The 17,156-nt window shown below is 43.1% G+C and overlaps 1 protein-coding gene across 12 annotated transcripts in view; it reads left to right on the forward strand.

Moving 5' to 3' along the window:
- The window catches only part of MAPK8IP3 (mitogen-activated protein kinase 8 interacting protein 3), a 178,214-nt gene that overhangs the window by 54,329 nt on the left and 106,729 nt on the right, over positions 1–17,156 (forward strand). For 9 of the 12 annotated variants that reach the window (XM_077449191.1, XM_077449188.1, XM_077449183.1 and 6 more), the window contains 4 exons: positions 3,245–3,389; positions 10,262–10,496; positions 14,862–14,964; positions 15,061–15,179. In XM_077449191.1, coding sequence (XP_077305317.1) covers positions 3,245–3,389; positions 10,262–10,496; positions 14,862–14,964; positions 15,061–15,179 — 602 coding nt within the window. The remainder of the gene's footprint in view (positions 1–3,244; positions 3,390–10,261; positions 10,497–14,861; positions 14,965–15,060; positions 15,180–17,156) is intronic. The other 3 variants (XM_077449189.1, XM_077449193.1, XM_077449190.1) reach the window with 1 other exon arrangement.

Raw genomic sequence — 17,156 nt, forward strand, 5'->3', positions numbered from 1 at the left:
TATTCCGGGTTGACCTGCTGCTTCTGGCTGCTTAGGATAGGTGAGTCAACAGTGGTGGGTCAGTGCCTTTCAAAAATGAATAAAGTAAGTAAAGCCATACTTGTAACCTCCAAATGCCTCGAACAACCCGGAGAGGGTATTTCATTGTAATTTGAAATTCTGCTTTAGAGGGCAACTCTAGCCAGACAAATAAAAGTCATCCTGTGCTCCAGCTGTGAATTAATTCAGGCACTATTAAATGTGTTTAATATACTGTTAGTATTGTAATTTCAATTCATTTAAAGTGTATGTATAGCCTTAGTTGAAGAGTATTGTGCAATTACACTAGAATATTTTTGTGAGAGACCTTGTTTATGGCCTGAGAAAATGTTAAATGGATGAAGCCGTTCACCCCTACTGTAGTCAAATCATTCCCTATGAAAAGTTAGGTATGGGAATAGAAAATGTCGTCTTTAATTCCACAAAATTTGAGATCCTATGGTCTAACTCTAATCTCATCATAGCCTCAGAATTGTCTACACTATTCCAAAAGTCACCAGTATTATAAAATAATGTATGTCTGCCTCTTTGTATTAATATATATATATATATATATATATATATATATATATATATATATATATAAATGCATGTACCTAACAAAGACTCACAAGACACTGTCAGTATTTGTCTCTTTATTTTATGCTGTATATCTGTATCCAGTTGACTTTGCCTCCAGGACAGAAAATTATATAAAAAAAGGCTCTTTAACAAAACCCCAGATAGCAGTAAAAAGCATACATGAGTTATATTTTTCCCCCACGCTAGCTAAAAAACATTTTGTGTCCAGAGACATGTAATTGGCCAGTGTGAATGTTGTGTGTCTAGCTTATGCTTGCTGTTGAATGGCATCCCCCTGTCGTCCTTTGTGCCCGCAGTTGTGTTGTCAGTCTGCCGAATGATCAGAATGGCTGTATACTTAAATTACATTGGGATGTTACTGCCTTTATTTATAGGCCATTGTATGCTTTCTTGAGCTTTAACCAAAAAATAATAATTTTGTTCTATTCTCTTCCAAACAATTGAAAATTCTTTTAAAATGTTAAAATAGAGCACACTACTTCCCCCTCCACCCACTGATGATATATAAAAAAAAGTCTGAAAGGCAGAGTAGGAAGCTGGGGAAACAAAGCAATGTTTTATATAAAAAACGATTTCAAAAGTTGGTGTCCTGTATTAGACCCCATATACACTATTCTATTTTCTGCAGATTTTTGTCTTCAGATTTACCAAAACCATATAATATGAGGTCAAACCTTAAGAGTTTCAATTTGTATGCAATCAGGCAGGCCCTTGCATTACATGGTTTTGGTAAATCTGCAGAAAATCGAATCTGTGTATGGGGGTCTTAGGATCAGTTCACGGTACTGTGATGCAATTTTAGGTGCGATTATTTATGCCGTGTACACACGGCCGGACTTTTCAACAGCTATGGTCTGATGGAATGAATGTCAGACAGTTCGACTGTGTGTGGGCTTCATCGGACCTTTGGTGTCGAAAAATCAGACGGACTTTAGATTTAGAACATGTTTCAAATCTTTCCGAGGGACTCGAGTCCGGTCGAAAAGTCAGTTTGTCTGTATGCTAGCCCGACGGACGAAAACCGATGCTAGGGCAGCTATTGGCTACTGGCTTCCTTATTCTAGTCCGGTCGTACATCATCACGGTCGATTGTGTGTAGACATGTCTGATTTGACGGAAGTCCGTCGAAAGTCCGTTGAAAAGTCTGACGGAATTCAGTCCGTCAAAAAGTCTGGTAATGTGTACATGGCATTAGGGTGACTTTGATTAAACTTTGGATGTGGCTAGAATAATCAATGGAGCCAAATCACATTGAAAATGCACCAAAGTAGCATAGGAACCTTTTCTAAAATTGCACCGCACATAGTTATATTGATGTATAAACAGGCACCATTGAAAATAATGTAATTTCCCTTGTCATATGATTCTGTGAGACTCAAGTCACATCAGTGAACCCACACTAACAAAGTTATTGAGTACAGACCCCATTGAAAATTGTAAAGATTGTAAAATAGTTGGGTTTATTCAGAAAACCACACAAGAAAAGTGCTGTATGTAAAGTCCAAACACCCATTTAGATTAGTTAAGTAATCAGACCAGTTAAAAATATCTTACCGTTTTCTACGTAAAAATGAGAACTTTTGAAAAGTATGATCAGCTGTGGTTTAGCAGAATATATTTTTTTTTTTTTGGAGTTTGTTTTTGAACTGAAAGTTCCATTGCAGTTAATGGAAATCCAAACAAGGCTCCAAAAAGTGTGTATTAGAAACTGCACTTGGAGCAGTCATTTGTCCCTTTCTCCCAGAAGCCTTTTGGGAATCTGAACTGCCAAAAATAAAACTGAATTTCAGATTACTCTTGGGACATCCGAATTTATGAAAATTCAGTCCAAATCTAACATCGTCCAAATTTCAGGATCAACCCTATTTCTAGGTCTTCCTACATTATACAGGACATTGTTGAAAGATTCTATTATTGATGAGCTGCATTCTTATAAGTCAAGTCCAGACAACAAAATCAAAATACTTTGGCCGCGTACACACGCGGGGACTGTTCGCTCAACTTTGTCCGTCAAACAGTTTCAGCGGACAGTCCGCTCAAAATTAGCATGGACGGACTTGCCCACACACGACGAACGAACAGTCCGCTGAAACCGTGCGCGATGACGTGAACGGCACGTATAACGGGACGAAAAATACGACGTCCTATACACTGCAATGCAAACTTCGGCGTGTAAATCCTTTCTGAGCATGCGCGGAACTTAGTTTGACGAACAAGCCTACACACGAGGGGACTGTTCGCTGAAACAGAGTTTCAGCGGACAGTTTTTCGGAATTTCCGAAAAACTTTGTTCAGCAGACTGTCCGCTGAAACTGTCCGCTGAAAGCCCACACACGAGCGGACTGTCCGCCGAAACACTGTTCAGTGGACAAAGTTGAGCGAACAGTCCCCGCGTGTGTACGCGGCCTTTGTCTCTCTGAGTGTAGACTGGTACACTAAAGTATGATGTTGAGCAAGAAATATGCTGGATCTGATTTACAAAAAATAAAATGAAAGAAACATCAGAAGACAGTGCTCTTTTTCCTTTGCTTCAATTTTCCTAAAACACTTTTAGTGTGTGGTTATTGATGCTTCAATTCTTTTATTATCACCAAAATACTAATTTGTTTTCTTTTTTTCCCAGCCGAAAGGAGCGCCCAACTTCGCTAAATGTCTTTCCACTGGCGGATGGAATGGTACGTGGACACATGGGTGGCAAGATCACCCCAAGCTCGGACCACTGGCACCTGAGTGACCTCAGCCAGCTAAAGTCCAGCTTCAGCTACAAGGTTGGCTCAGACAGTCATGGGGACCCAGTTCCCGTCATGTGTCTCCATCACTGAACCCATCTCACTCATCATGTTTATAATTCTAGCCAAACACATTTTGCCTTCATTCAGCCTTAATGTTTTTTTAATGTCAGCCTTATGTTTTTTAATAGTCTCAAGCAATCAGTAGGGTATGAATCAAAAAGACCTTTCTAGGTATCATTGAGGTGGCTTTAGTAATTTTTTCCCCTGACTGAATGCTGAACAAGAACCACCAAATTAGAAAAAAAAAGCCTAGTGTATGTGAGGTGCTCTTCATACCTGGAACTACTGGGTGGTTTACATATCTCTGTAGAGTGAATGGAGTGGTGGGGTAGTGAAAAGAAGGTGATGATAAAGAGTGGGAGCAAATAAATGAACCTGTTGGTTGGAAACATGTGGACATAGCACAGGTTTCAATAAATTACCTTAAAGGCTGTACCATCGAATTAGGGCCATTGGTGGTGACAACGCTATAGAAAGGGACTTTACTCTAAAGGCCAACTTTGGGAAGCAGCACTTGAACCATGATCATTACCTGTATCCTCATTTCATTGTTTACACTTTTCATCCTTTATACTATGTGGCTTTATTACTTACTAACAATGGATTCTATGCCTACATAGTGTAGATAATAAGGGAGCTACCCTCAATGTTATAATAGCTATTCCATGGGCACAGCTATTTTGCGTGATGAACCATTGTTTGTAATTATTGTAAAATGGCACTTTCTTTAGTGTAGAGCCAAAATAGTAATGAGGAAAAGCATCTAAGACTGGTGCTGCTTTGAAGCTTCTGGTCCTTGTATCTTGGCTGCTTATCTATAATATTGCTACAGTGCTAAAGTCTAGAGAGCCTTATAATGTACATTCAGCTCCACTGAGCATACACTTTTAGGGACTGAGTCGGCGGATTCTTGTTTCCTTTACATGGAATTTGCATTTCTCTAAAAGTCTATGAAAATGAAAAGAAAACACCTGAACTGGGTCAAATGTAGGTCAGAATGCAGGTCAAATGCACCTGTCAATAAATTCTAAATAATCTCAGAAGGGTCTAAAACCGATGTCAATTTAAATGCCATCAATACAAGCCCAAAGCCCATCAACACAAGGTAAGAGAAAGGAGTAAATGGCTTGGAATCATAGCTCAGATTATTAGATTTTCTCATCAAAAGCAAGGCTCAGCTACATCTTTACACAACACTCTTATGATTATTGGAGCCATTAAGCTAAGTTAGGAGTTAACCTAGCAACAGGAATTACTTTAGGTTAAGGGTGAACAGTGGCGGCTGGTGAAGTTTTAAGATGGGGGGGCGCTAGACCACGCCCACCCTTTTGACCCATCCCACTTCTCATAAGCCCCACCCATTATAGAATCCACCAACTCCGTCCCCTGTAGTACATCATATACAAGGCTCTACATTATACACAGGGCTCTATACTTCATATACCAGGCTCTACATTATACACAGGGCTCTGTACATCATATACCAGGCTCTACATTATACACAGGGCTCTGTACATCATATACCAGGCTCTACATTATACACCAGGTTCTAATGACACATCAATATGTCTGACAGCCCAGCCACACTCCTCGTTCACCAGAGAAAAAAAAACGGGAAACACAAAAAAGGTGCTCGGGAAACAGCAATAGGCAGAGGTCACCGCAGACAATGAAGTACAAGAAAGCCTTATAAAATAAAACAAATACAGTCATCACATTTAGTGACTGCAATATCTTACATGTTTGCCTTTGGTGGTGGGATCAGAGGGATGGTGATGATCAGAGACAGAAGGATGGAGGTGGGGTGGGGAGTTGGATCAGTGGTGGGTGGGATGGGATCAGGGACAGAGGGATGGATCAGGGACAGAGAGATGGTGGGTGGGATGGATCAGGGACAGACAGATGGTAGGTGGGATGGATCAGGGACAGAAGGACGGTGGGATGGATCAGGGACAGAGAGATGGTGGGTGGGATGGACCAGGGACAGAGAGATGATAGGTGGGATGGATCAGGGACAGAAGGACGGTGGGATGGATCAGGGACAGAGAGATGGTGGGTGGGATGGACCAGGGACAGAGAGATGGTGGGTGGGATGGACCAGGGACAGAGAGATGGTAGGTGGGATGGATCAGGGACAGAAGGATGGTGGGTGGGTGGGATGGATCAGGGATCAGGGACAGAGAGATGGTAGGTGGGATTGATCAGGGACAGAAGGATGGTGGGTGGGTGGGATGGATCAGGGATCAGGGACAGAGAGCTGGTGGGTGGGATGGATCAGGGATCAGGGACAGAGAGCTGGTGGGTGGGATGGATCAGGGATCAGGGACAGAGATGGTGGTTGGGATGAATCAGGGACAGAGGAATGGGTGGGTGGGGGGAGGCTTCATATGGGCTGTGTGTTTCACAAGAGCCTCCACTGCCTGAAACCATGGATCAAGTAAAAACCTGAGCTACATCACAACTGATTTGATGTAAATTTTATAATAACTTTAAATGTGTACTCGCTGAAAATACATTTTAGTTTCCTAAAAGCAATTATAAGTAAAATGTGACAAAATAATTCGTTTTTTAAAACGTACGTTTTTACATATAAATTTAGAGTTTTGGCATTGCTCATTTAAACAAGAACATTGTTCAATGCTAATGCCAGTAAATATTAGAAATGACAAGATTCTAAAATAAGAGTTTTACATGCAGCTTTGTATCTGCCAGAACAAACAGGAAACATTAGCTTGGATGACAAATAAAAAGTTAGGTTATTCCATTGCAGAGTAAATGTCCATTTAACCCTTCTAGAGTATAACTAGAATGAGATTTTTTCTAAAACTGCCCTCCTTATGCATATAGAGCAGGAAGGGGAGTACTACCAGACGTCACCGGATCCTGTGTATGTTATCAAATCTGGCTGAACACTCCTGACTAGAGAGTAATTGGTAAAGTTTTAGAATGCCCACAGGAAAATCATCAATTCATAGTCAATTATGATACAAAGGATGACCTCATTGGGCACAAGATGTCAGTTGGTAAATGTAAGTGAGAAAGAGAGAGAGAGAATTTAAGGACATCTGTCACTGAGATGGGGGAGGGTGCCTGGGAAGGACTGCCCCGGTTTTGCTATGTTCCTCTCCTCTGAACCTTAGCCAGCGGCAGACTGTGTCTCTCCTCCTGACACTGACACTGTCAGTTCCAGACTATTGCCGACAATCAAGAGTCTGTCATACCCTTTGAATGCAGAAGCCACCTGGAGACAGGAAGCGGGAGCAACAGCCGGGGGGAGCTAAGATGACTAGCCTCTCTGTACGGAGATTGTTTCCTACTGCTGTGCGCACCTATATAACGTGTCATCTATTGCTAGGATGCTGGCGGTCCTAGCAACCAATGATTGCAAAGAAGATTGAGGGGGCAGAAGCGCAGCATGCAGGAATGCTCTGCTGACCAGAATCCTCACTGAGTGCAGTGTGTTAGAGCACACATTGCACCCACTGATGATACTCACACTGTACACCATAGATACTCATGCTGTACACCATAACAACCACAGTATAACATAATGCAATGTGCAACATGGCCAGAATATAATATCACACAGTATTCACATATAATATAGTGCTCCAATATGAAACAACAGAATATGAGATGGTGCTCACATTGCAACATAGAGCTCCAATACAAAACATTTCCATTAATAATCCATGGTGGTCCAGTGGATAAACCCTGCTCAATCCATAGAAGTAATCCCTGATGGTCTAGTGGAGGAAAAATATTAATACAAAATAAATAGGACTACTTATTGGTTTCTGGGCTTCTTTCTTAGTGACAGTATACACTGGGCAAATGCTCACTGTGGCAACACAGCAGCCATGCAGGCATCTGGGGATTTCTAATGACAGCCTAATGACTCTAATGACTGCTACTATCCTGTCTCTGACAGTAGGCTGCCAAACCGAGACACAGCAACATCAGTGGAGATAAACAGTCAGAAGCACTGACGATCAGCACTTGACAAAACACACAGCCCGTGAAGCCTCCCCCTCCATCCATCCTGTAGCTCTGCCCCCCTCCTGTGGATTTCCAGCAATGCATCTACGCTACGGTCTACCTTGTTTCATAGTGCACTCACTGCACTGGCACCGCAGTTCTCTCCTCTGCTCCTCCGCTCGGCGCACTGATCTGACGAAGACCGGAAGTGACTAACTAGTCTGTCACTCAAGCCCATAGCAGGCGCCGGGCGGATGCAGATCGGCATTTGTACTTGCGCCACAAGGCGGGTTAAAACCCCGCAAATGAAGCGCCGCGTCTGCAATCTTGTGATTGCGTTGACGTGGCACTTCGCATATTGCACTGTGTCCAGCGCTGCACTGTGTCCGGCGCTCGTACACAGTGCACTTAAGGACTTTTTTTCATTTTTTTTTTTTTAAAGGGCCATTTCAAAAAAAAAAAATTTTTTTTTTTCAATTTTTTTTTTTTTTTTTGTGACTGCCTGGAGGGGGGGGCGGCGCCCGGGCGCCCCCTATGGACGGGCCGCCACTGAGGGTGAAATGGTTAACTTATTAGGCTTGCTGCCAAGGTTTAGGTGGCTTGTGTACAGCAAGCATACTTAAATCTACTAGATAAACGGAAGCTTCCAGGGGATTAGGTTAAGGGATAACTGTAAGGGTTAGATTAAATCTTAAGGATTAGTTTTAAAAGTTGGGTTAAGATAGGCAGGGGTTAGGTTACCAGTTACATTTTTTAAAGGAATAGGCTAAAGCAGGGATAGGTAATCTTAAAGAGGTGGAAATCTACCTGAACAACATGGGAGAAGTCAAAGATCACTGGGCACAGTGTTGCCTCCTCACACCTGATTTAAACCTATAATTGCCTTACTACAGTGTTGCAATCGTGTGCATTGCACGCCAATCATGGGTTAAAATACGTATAGCCTCCTCACCACCTGTCAAACACACTTGGATCGCTTTTCAGAGAAGCAGCAGTGCCTGCTGCACTTGTAAATGAGCCCTTACTTGCATTCAGCAGCAGTGCACTCTTAGGCTTTCTTCACATCAGTGATGTAAGTAAAAAGTTAAAATAAAATAAATGAAGTTACTTAACACAGTTACTTTAGAGGGTAACTAGTAATCTAACTGATTACTCTTCCCCTCATGGTAACGCCGTTCCCATTACTTGGGCGGCGTTACCGCAATTGCTTCTACCGCCCAGGACCAGGTAGATGGGACTAACGAGGGAAGTGAATGTCGCCGCCTCCATCAACGAGATTGATACCTCGCGAGCCCATTGCCTGGTATGGATTTGAAGGGGAACCCCTACGCCAAAAAAACGCCGTGGGGGTCCCCCAAAAATCCATAGCAGACCCTTATCCGAGCACGCAGCCCAGCTGGTTAGGAAAGGGGGTGGGGACGAGCAAGCGCCCCCCCCCCCCTCCTGAGCCATACCAGGCCGCGTGCCCTCAACGTGGGGGGGTACTTTGAGGAAAGGAGGGGCCCTGCGGCCCCCCACCCCAAAGCACCTTGTCCCCATGTTGATGACAACCCTGGCCGTTGGTTGTCGGGGTCTGCGGGTGGGGGCTTATCGGAATCTGGGAGCCCCTTTAATAAGGGGGCTCCCAGATTCCGGCCCCTTACCCTATGTGAATGAGTATGGGGTACATTGTACCCCTACCCATTCACCTGGGGAAAAAGTGTTAATAAAAAAACAACACAGGTTTTTAAAGTAATTTATTAATCAGCCCTGGGGGTCTTCTTCCGACTTCGGGGGTCTTCTTTCGACTTCTCTGCTCTGTTCGACCTTTAATATTCTATAGAATATAAAAAAAAGTCAGTTACTTTGCTGAGTAACTAATTACTTTTCCCATGTAGTAACTGAGTTACTAACGCAATTACTTTTTGGGAGAAGTAAGTTGTAACTTAACTAATTACTTTTTTAAAGTAAGATGGCCAACACTGTTTCACATGCATGTAAACTGCAGTGCATCAGTGTGAAAGCGGCCCTATAATATTATGCCCAGTGTGTTACTTCACAGTGACCTGAAGATCTCTTCTTTCCTGCTGCTGGCACCGATGAGGCTTCAATGGGCCTTTAGTGGAGCTTCGATGGGGCTTCGGTGGAGCTTCGATGGAGCTTCAGTGGAGCTTCGGTGAGGCTTCGTAGGGCTCCGATGAGGCTTCAGTGGGGCTTCAAGCGAGCTTTGCCATAGACTTCTATGGAGGCTTTGAAGACACTTTGAAGCACCACTGAAGCTACATGGGGTATAGTTTTTGAAGCAAAGTCGAAACAAAGTAAAAGCAGGTTTAAACAGGACTGTAAGCTATCCATTTTATTTAGTGACAGGAGCTTTGACTAGAGTTCAGAGAGCTTTAACAAAGCCCGTCCCAAGCCTTGTTGAAGCCTTGTTCAAACTGAAGCAAGTATAAATGAGCCCTAAAACACTGCAAGTATAGAAAAATACCAGATGATCCTGTAAAAAATCCAGTAAGCTCCTAACTTCCTGTTTGAGCTGACAAATCTACCTCTGCAGCATTGAAACCCCAGGCAGTGTTATCAGCATTAAATGTTAACGGTTAAGTATTAGGTTAAAGGTAAGTGTTTGGGATAGCTATACTGTAGGTCCAGGGCTTTTTAGCACTGACATTTTGGTGTACTCTCAAAGGAAGATTGATGTTTTCCCCCTGAAAGCAGTTTGGTGGCCGTGAGTACAAATTGTCCCCACTTTTCCCATTACCACCATTTAAGAATTCCTAGTTCATTGTAACATTCTCTCTGAAGAAGACACAAATGGGGCTCAAACAAACCAAATGTGTGTGACAGTCATCCAGCACATTATTTGTATTACTTCTTTATCCATTTAACAGGATGAGATGTCAGAATCTGGCCAGTCCTCAGTGGCAGCAACACCAAGCACCACGGGTACAAAATCCAATACCCCAACTTCATCCGTCCCATCGGCAGCCGTGACCCCGCTACATGAGAGTCTCCAGCCCCTTCAGGACTACGGCATGGCTGGAAAAAGCAAGAGGTCTCGAGAGAAACGACACAGCCATAATATGGAGGTGCAGGTGACCCAGGAGATGAGAAATGTCAGCATAGGTAATTTCAAATTGTGGTTTTTCCTGGATGAAGTGAAATAATTTTTCAGCCCCCTGATTCATTTTTGTTTGCTGATCCTCTTATATCATTGAAAGTAAATCAGATGGATCTGATTTAAAAAAAAAAACATACACCTAATGATTGATAGCTGGAGACCATGTTGTCTATGCTGCCTAGGTTAAAAGTAGGGTTGCACCGATACTACTAGTATTTGCACAAGTATCGGTACTCGTGAAAATGCACGGATACCTGAAACCAATACTTTCAGGCTCGGTTCTTTGAGCTGTCAGTGAGTCTCCCCAGTGTTAAGGAAGTCCGGTAATTGGAGCCGTAAAAAAAAAAAAAAAAAAAGCAGCCGACAATGTTTATTACCAACATTGCTCAGCCCTGAAACACTAAAATAAAAAGAAACATTGTTTCTTTTTGTATATTTCTGTTTCTTCATCTGCAGATCAAAGGAATGAACAAATGTTCCTCTGTTTAACCCCTAATAACCCTTAATTGACTCTAATCAGCCTTAATTAACTCTCTATTCTGCTCCATTTAATTATTATTTCCTGTTTTTTTTTCTTTTGTTCATGTCTATTTTATAAACGATAAACAATTAAAACTTTTTTTTGTTTGCTTTGTTAGTGAATATTTTTACACATATATATTAACATATACTTACACATTTCACATTGAAAAAGCACTAAATAACTTTTCAATGCTTTGTACCATTGCTGACAGCTGAAGTTAAAACAAAACAGTTGCGGTAGGTATCGGTAATTGGTATCGGCGAGTACTAAAAAAAAAGTATCGATACTTGTACTCGTTGTAAAAAAAATGGTAACGGTGCATCCCTAGTTAAAAGCTCTTTTTTTTTTTTATTGCAGCATAGGATACTTTTTGTACTTGAATTAATGTTCAGCACAATTTGGAAATGCCGAATTGTATCCTATTGGTTTATTTAACGTGTAAGTGATAATGAATCTAATCATCTGAATTCCTTTATTAATTTGATACTTGATTAATTTTCCAAACAATCGCTGCCAAAAGGAATCATTGATCTTTAGTTGGCAACCCATTCAATTGATATGCCACACAATGGGATTTTGGCATTTCATTCTTGGGTTTACACTTTAATTAACTCTGTAAAGGTTACAGTGAATGAGCTTGTGTAAAATTATTCTTGTTAAATTGCAAGAAATAGTTGTATGTTTTTAATTTAATGTGTAGATGCTATATGTGGCCATGCTATATCTGTTTAAAGGAAACCCATGCAGAGGCAAATGTGCAAGCTAATGTTCCTGGCTTCTCTTGAAAATACTAAATATCTGGCTCTCGTGCTGATTTAATGGCTCCGCTCAAGCATTTCCCGATATACAAAACCATATCAAGTATGCATATCAGGAGTTTTGGCTTCTCTGGTTGTATGCTTGTTTGGTTGAGTGACAAAGGCAGTATCAAGAATTGAAAATACATTTTAACCACTTGGGTACCGCGCTATTGCAAAATGACGGCAATAGCGCGGACCCACATTTTCGGGACTACGTCTATTGACGTAGTCCCGGTTACGAGCGGCCTGCGCGCCCCCTGAGGGGCGCGCGCGGCGCGCTCTGTGATCGGCGAGTCCGTGAGACTCGCCTGATCACCGATCCGTGTAAGGGGTCGATCCCGACCCCTTATCACGTGATCAGCTGTCAGCCAATGACAGCTGATCATGTGATAAAACGGAGCCGGTAATCGGCTAGTATTCCTCCTCGCGCTGACAGCGCGAGGAGAAAAAAAAAAAGCCGATCGCCGGCGGCCGTGTTCGGGACATCAGTCCCGATCACGGCCAGCAATTTAAACGGACACCTGCCCCCTGCCAGTGCCCACCTGCCACCCGCAGTGCCATCCTGAAATAAAGTAAGTGCCCCCCTGTCAGTGCCACCCAGCAGTGCCCATAGTGCCCACAGTGCCACCCAGCAGTGCCCACAGTGCCACCCAGCAGTGCCCACAGTGCCACCCACAGTGCCACCCAGCAGTGCCACCCACAGTGCCACCCAAAATCTGCCTCAAAGGTGCTGCACCCCAGTGCCGCCCATCAGTGCCCAGCAGTGCCGCCCATCAGTGCCCAGCAGTGCCGCCCATCAGTGCCCAGCAGTGCCACCTATCAGAGCCACCTATCAGTGCCACCTATCAGTGCCCATCAGTCCCATCTATCTGTGGTACCTATCAGTGCCCATCCGTGCCACCCATCCGTGCCACTTATCCGTGCCACCCATCCGTGCCATCTTATCTGTGCCCATCTTTGCCCATCAGTGCCGCCTTATCTGTGCCCATCGGTGCCGCCTTATCTGTGCCTATTAGTGCCGCCTTAACTATGCCTATCAGTGCCCACCAGTGCAGCCTATCAGTGCCCACCAATGCAGCCCATCAGTGCCCACCAATGCAGCCCATCAGTGCCCACCAATGCAGCCTATCAGTGCCGCCTAATCAGCGCACTTCAATGAAGGAGAAAAATGACCCGTTTGCAAAATTTTATAACAAACTATTAAAACATGATTTTTTTTTTTTTTTTTTTTTTTGCATCTTTTTTTGTTTGTTTAGCAAAAAATAAAACTCCGAGCTGTAACTAAATACCACCAAAAGAAAGCTCTATTTGTGGGAAAAAAATGATAAAAATTTCATTTGGGTACAGTGTTGTATGCCCGCGCAATTGTCATTCAAAGTGCATCAGCGCTGAAAGCTGAAAATTGGTCTGGGACTGAGGGGGGTTTAAGTGCCCAGTAAGCAAGTGGTTAACTAACCCTGACTAACCCTGCCAGAATAAGCATCTGGATTCCGTCGGCTGAAAATGCCCTGCATTTTCGTGACAAAGCAGAAGTATATTTATAGGCAGGCATGAAGACAGGCAGTTGTGACTTGAGTTTCAGTTTAAGTGATTTTGACACTACTGTCAAATGATTGGGATTTCCTCCACCACTGACATTAATTGCTGAGTATATTTCAGTAGATGATTAGCACCAGTGTCATTATCATCACTGCGTGGTAAAAGATTAACATATATCATTTATTATACAAGATAATGCACTAGACTATAGATTGTTTAATGTTGAGTTGAGTTGAGTCCTTATTATTCACATACAGAAGAACTTTAAACATATGATATAATAAGACATTAATCAAAATGACTTCATAAAATGTTTGCACTGGCACTTTTTCCAGGTGGCCATTCACTAATATATAAAGCTCATGAGTCTAATATATTAAGCCCATAATTTCCTTTTCTCCTGTTGACCTCTTTTTCTAAAACACCCAATAAGAGGGGTGGCAGTCTAATCATTATTAACTCCTAAGCATTGGGTTATTGATTTAGTAAACTGATGAGGACAGAATTATGGGAGCTGTTAGCAACTAATATTTTAAGTGTTATCTTCTTGTTGGCTTTATTGACCTGATAATAGTAAGTAGGATGGTATGGTAGACTCTTCAGATTTTAATGGTTGTGTACTTGTTCTAGATCAATGATTTAAGCCCCATACACACTATTAGATTTTATGCAGGTTTTTGTCTTCAGATTTACCAAAACCATGTAGTTCAAGGGCCTGCCTGATTGCATACAAGTTGAAACTCTTAAGCCCCATACACGCCTTCAGATTTTCTGCTGATTTTTGTCTTCAGATTTACCAAAACTATATAATATGAGGTCAAACCTTAGGAGTTTAAATTTGTATGCAATCAGGCAGGCCCTTGCACTACATGATTTTGGTAAATCTGAAGACAAAAATCAACAGAAAATGTGATAGCGTGTATGGGGAAAATGTTCGATGGGAGCTTGTCAGAAATTCCAACTGTGTGTAGGCTCCATCGGACATTTTCTGTTGGAATTGCCGACAACCAAAATTTGAGATCTGGATCTCAAATTTTCCATCAACAAAATCCGTTGTTGTAAATTCCATACACAATTCCGACGCACAAAATTCCACGCATGTTTAGAATCAAGCAGAAGAGCCGCTCTGGCTATTGAACTTCATTTTTCTCGGCTTGTCGAACGTTTTGTACGTCAGCACGTTCTTAAAGTTCGGAATTTCCAACAACATTTGCGTGACCGCGTGTATACAAGACAAGTTTGAGCCAACATCCGTCGGAAAAAAAACATGTATTTTGTTGTCGGAATGTGCGATCGTGTGTATGCGACATTAAGGTTTGACCTCATATTATATGGTTTTGGTAAATCTGAAGACAAAAATCTGCAGAAAATTTAATAGTGTGTATGGGGCTTAAAAGCCCGTACACACGATACGAAAATCAGGTGTTCGGCTCATTCCTACTGGTAGGAGAGTTTCTAGTTTTTGTATATTTCTAGACTCATATGATATTATGGTTCTCCACTCACAGGCATGGGAAGCAGTGATGAGTGGTCTGATGTCCAAGATATTATCGATTCCACCCCAGAACTGGACATGTGTCAGGATCCAAGACTAGAACGTACAGGAAGCAGGTGAGATCTGGAGATATGATCATTTCATTTGCAACCATTAACCAGACCATTCATGTCCCTCACCCTCTAACATGCTCTTCATTATGTATTGTCCAGTCCAACTCAAGGCATTGTAAACAAAGCTTTTGGGATCAATACTGACTCTTTGTACCATGAGTTATCCACGGCAGGGTCAGAAGTTATCGGTGATGTTGATGAAGGAGCAGATCTACTTGGTGAGTAGGTTTTATTACATTTAAACAACTGGTTAGAAATATGTTATGGGTACTGTATGTGCTTAGTATTTTTTTCTTCTGGTCTTTTAATAGTAGTGCCTTGTCCAGTAGACAGACCCTTTCATTTGACATTCTGCATGGAGGATCATTGATCTTTTTATTTAATTTGCTCTTTAATGGTTGCCTGCTTTGCCTTCTCATCTCTTTATTTGCAATCATGAAAACCCTTCATAATTCACCAGCTGAAACTTGTGCTGTTAGTTTTAATATTCACTACATATAATAGGGAGAATCATGAGAAGGAGTTTGTAACATACTAGTGGACAAATGTGTACACAATTTCAGGCACTTATTACAGCAGAATATATTTAAATAGAAGTTAAATACCTAATTACCAACATTGAAGACTTAATGTTCTGTAATGTCCAAAAACAATACTGTAGCTGTCATGTTTAAAGAGAACCACTCAGGAATGGGCAGTCGTGAGAATCTGGATCTTTACACCTTTGTTGTACCTTTTCCTGCCTTATGTCCCTGACCCAACTACTCCCACCACCATCACCAGTATTATACTCACCGGTCCTCAATCCAGGTAATAGAGACTCTTCTGACATAACCCACACAAGCTCTGTGCATCCTCCATTCATAGATGGTTTTGATAAACAGTTGAGCAACTTTAACAGTGATATGTCGCCAGATCAGGAACAGGCTAGTATAACACTGGCATGTTATACTCAGGAGCTACAAATCTTGTAGCTGCCAACTTTTACTAAAATTACACTTACCTGTCCATGGGTTACAGTTGGGATTACCACCTTATCTCTTTAAAACCGAACACATATTATTTTACACAGGTTCTGTGGCTGATTAAAGTTGTAATTAATCTCACTTGATGCCTTACCTGAATTAAATTAGCCTCAGAGCCTGTGTAATGGATATGTGTTTGGTTTAAAAGGGATGAAGTGGCAACCCTAGTTACAGCTCCATCCTCACCTGGGCTAGTTCTTCAGTAGCTTTCGGGATCCTGGTGCATGGGCGACCACGCCATACTCTGTAAATGGTCCTGTAGTCTTCTTGGACCTGTGATGTGTCCCAGAAGGCTGTAGGCAGGGAAGGAAGGGGGAGAACATCTGCTTGAATCGCCTAGGTGATCCAAGCAGAAGTGGGAGCAGGTACAGGTAAAAACTTGGTACCCAGGGGCGTAACTATAGGGGGTGCAGCAGTCGCGACCGCAACCGGGCCCTGTGATGCAGGGGGCCCATGCAGCCCCCTCTACATATGGCCGGCAGAAGCATAGGCAGCTAGGGGTACCAGTGCACCATGCACACGGGTGGCTGGAGGTGGAGGGTGACTAGCAGAGCTCCATGCTCGACTATCGCACTGGCTGCTCTTTAGTTGTGCATTCCCCCCATGACCTGTGTCCTCAGCTGGCTCCTCAGAGTACCCCTCTCCTGCTCCATGCATTGCCGCTCAGTCCGATGTCTGTTCTCCCCAGCCAGAGTCCCGCCCCCCCCCCCCCCGAGTCCGGCCCACACTGCACTGCATACTTCTCCCGGGTAAACAAACTTTAAGCACACAGATGCAGTGCAGCCCTATGAGAGCCCCCCGGAGGACACTGCAGGCTTGTCTGCCAGCCCCCCTCCTCCCCCGTCATACACAGATGATGAAAGGTCTTTCTGGGAGATATGCTGATCGCCCTTCCAGCACACTGGATGGAGCCCAGGACAACATGGATGAGTGCGCGGCCTACAGCTTGGTCATGGTAAGTGAGAGGACCCCATTCCCCCACACACCATTACATACCCCCTCCATCTCCCCCTGGGGACAGGGACCCCTTCTCACATGGGGACAGGAACCCTCACCTTCCCTGGGGACAGGGACCCCTTCTCACCTGGGGGCAGTAACTTCATCTGCCCTGGAGAAAAGGACCTCATCTCTTCTGGGGACGGGGACCCCATCCTGCCTAGGGACAGTCCC

This window comes from Lithobates pipiens, unplaced genomic scaffold (genome assembly GCF_037356315.1).
Source record: "Lithobates pipiens isolate NorthernLeopardFrog02 unplaced genomic scaffold, aLitPip1_a1.2 Scaffold_22, whole genome shotgun sequence".
NCBI classification, from domain to species: Eukaryota; Metazoa; Chordata; class Amphibia; order Anura; family Ranidae; genus Lithobates; species Lithobates pipiens.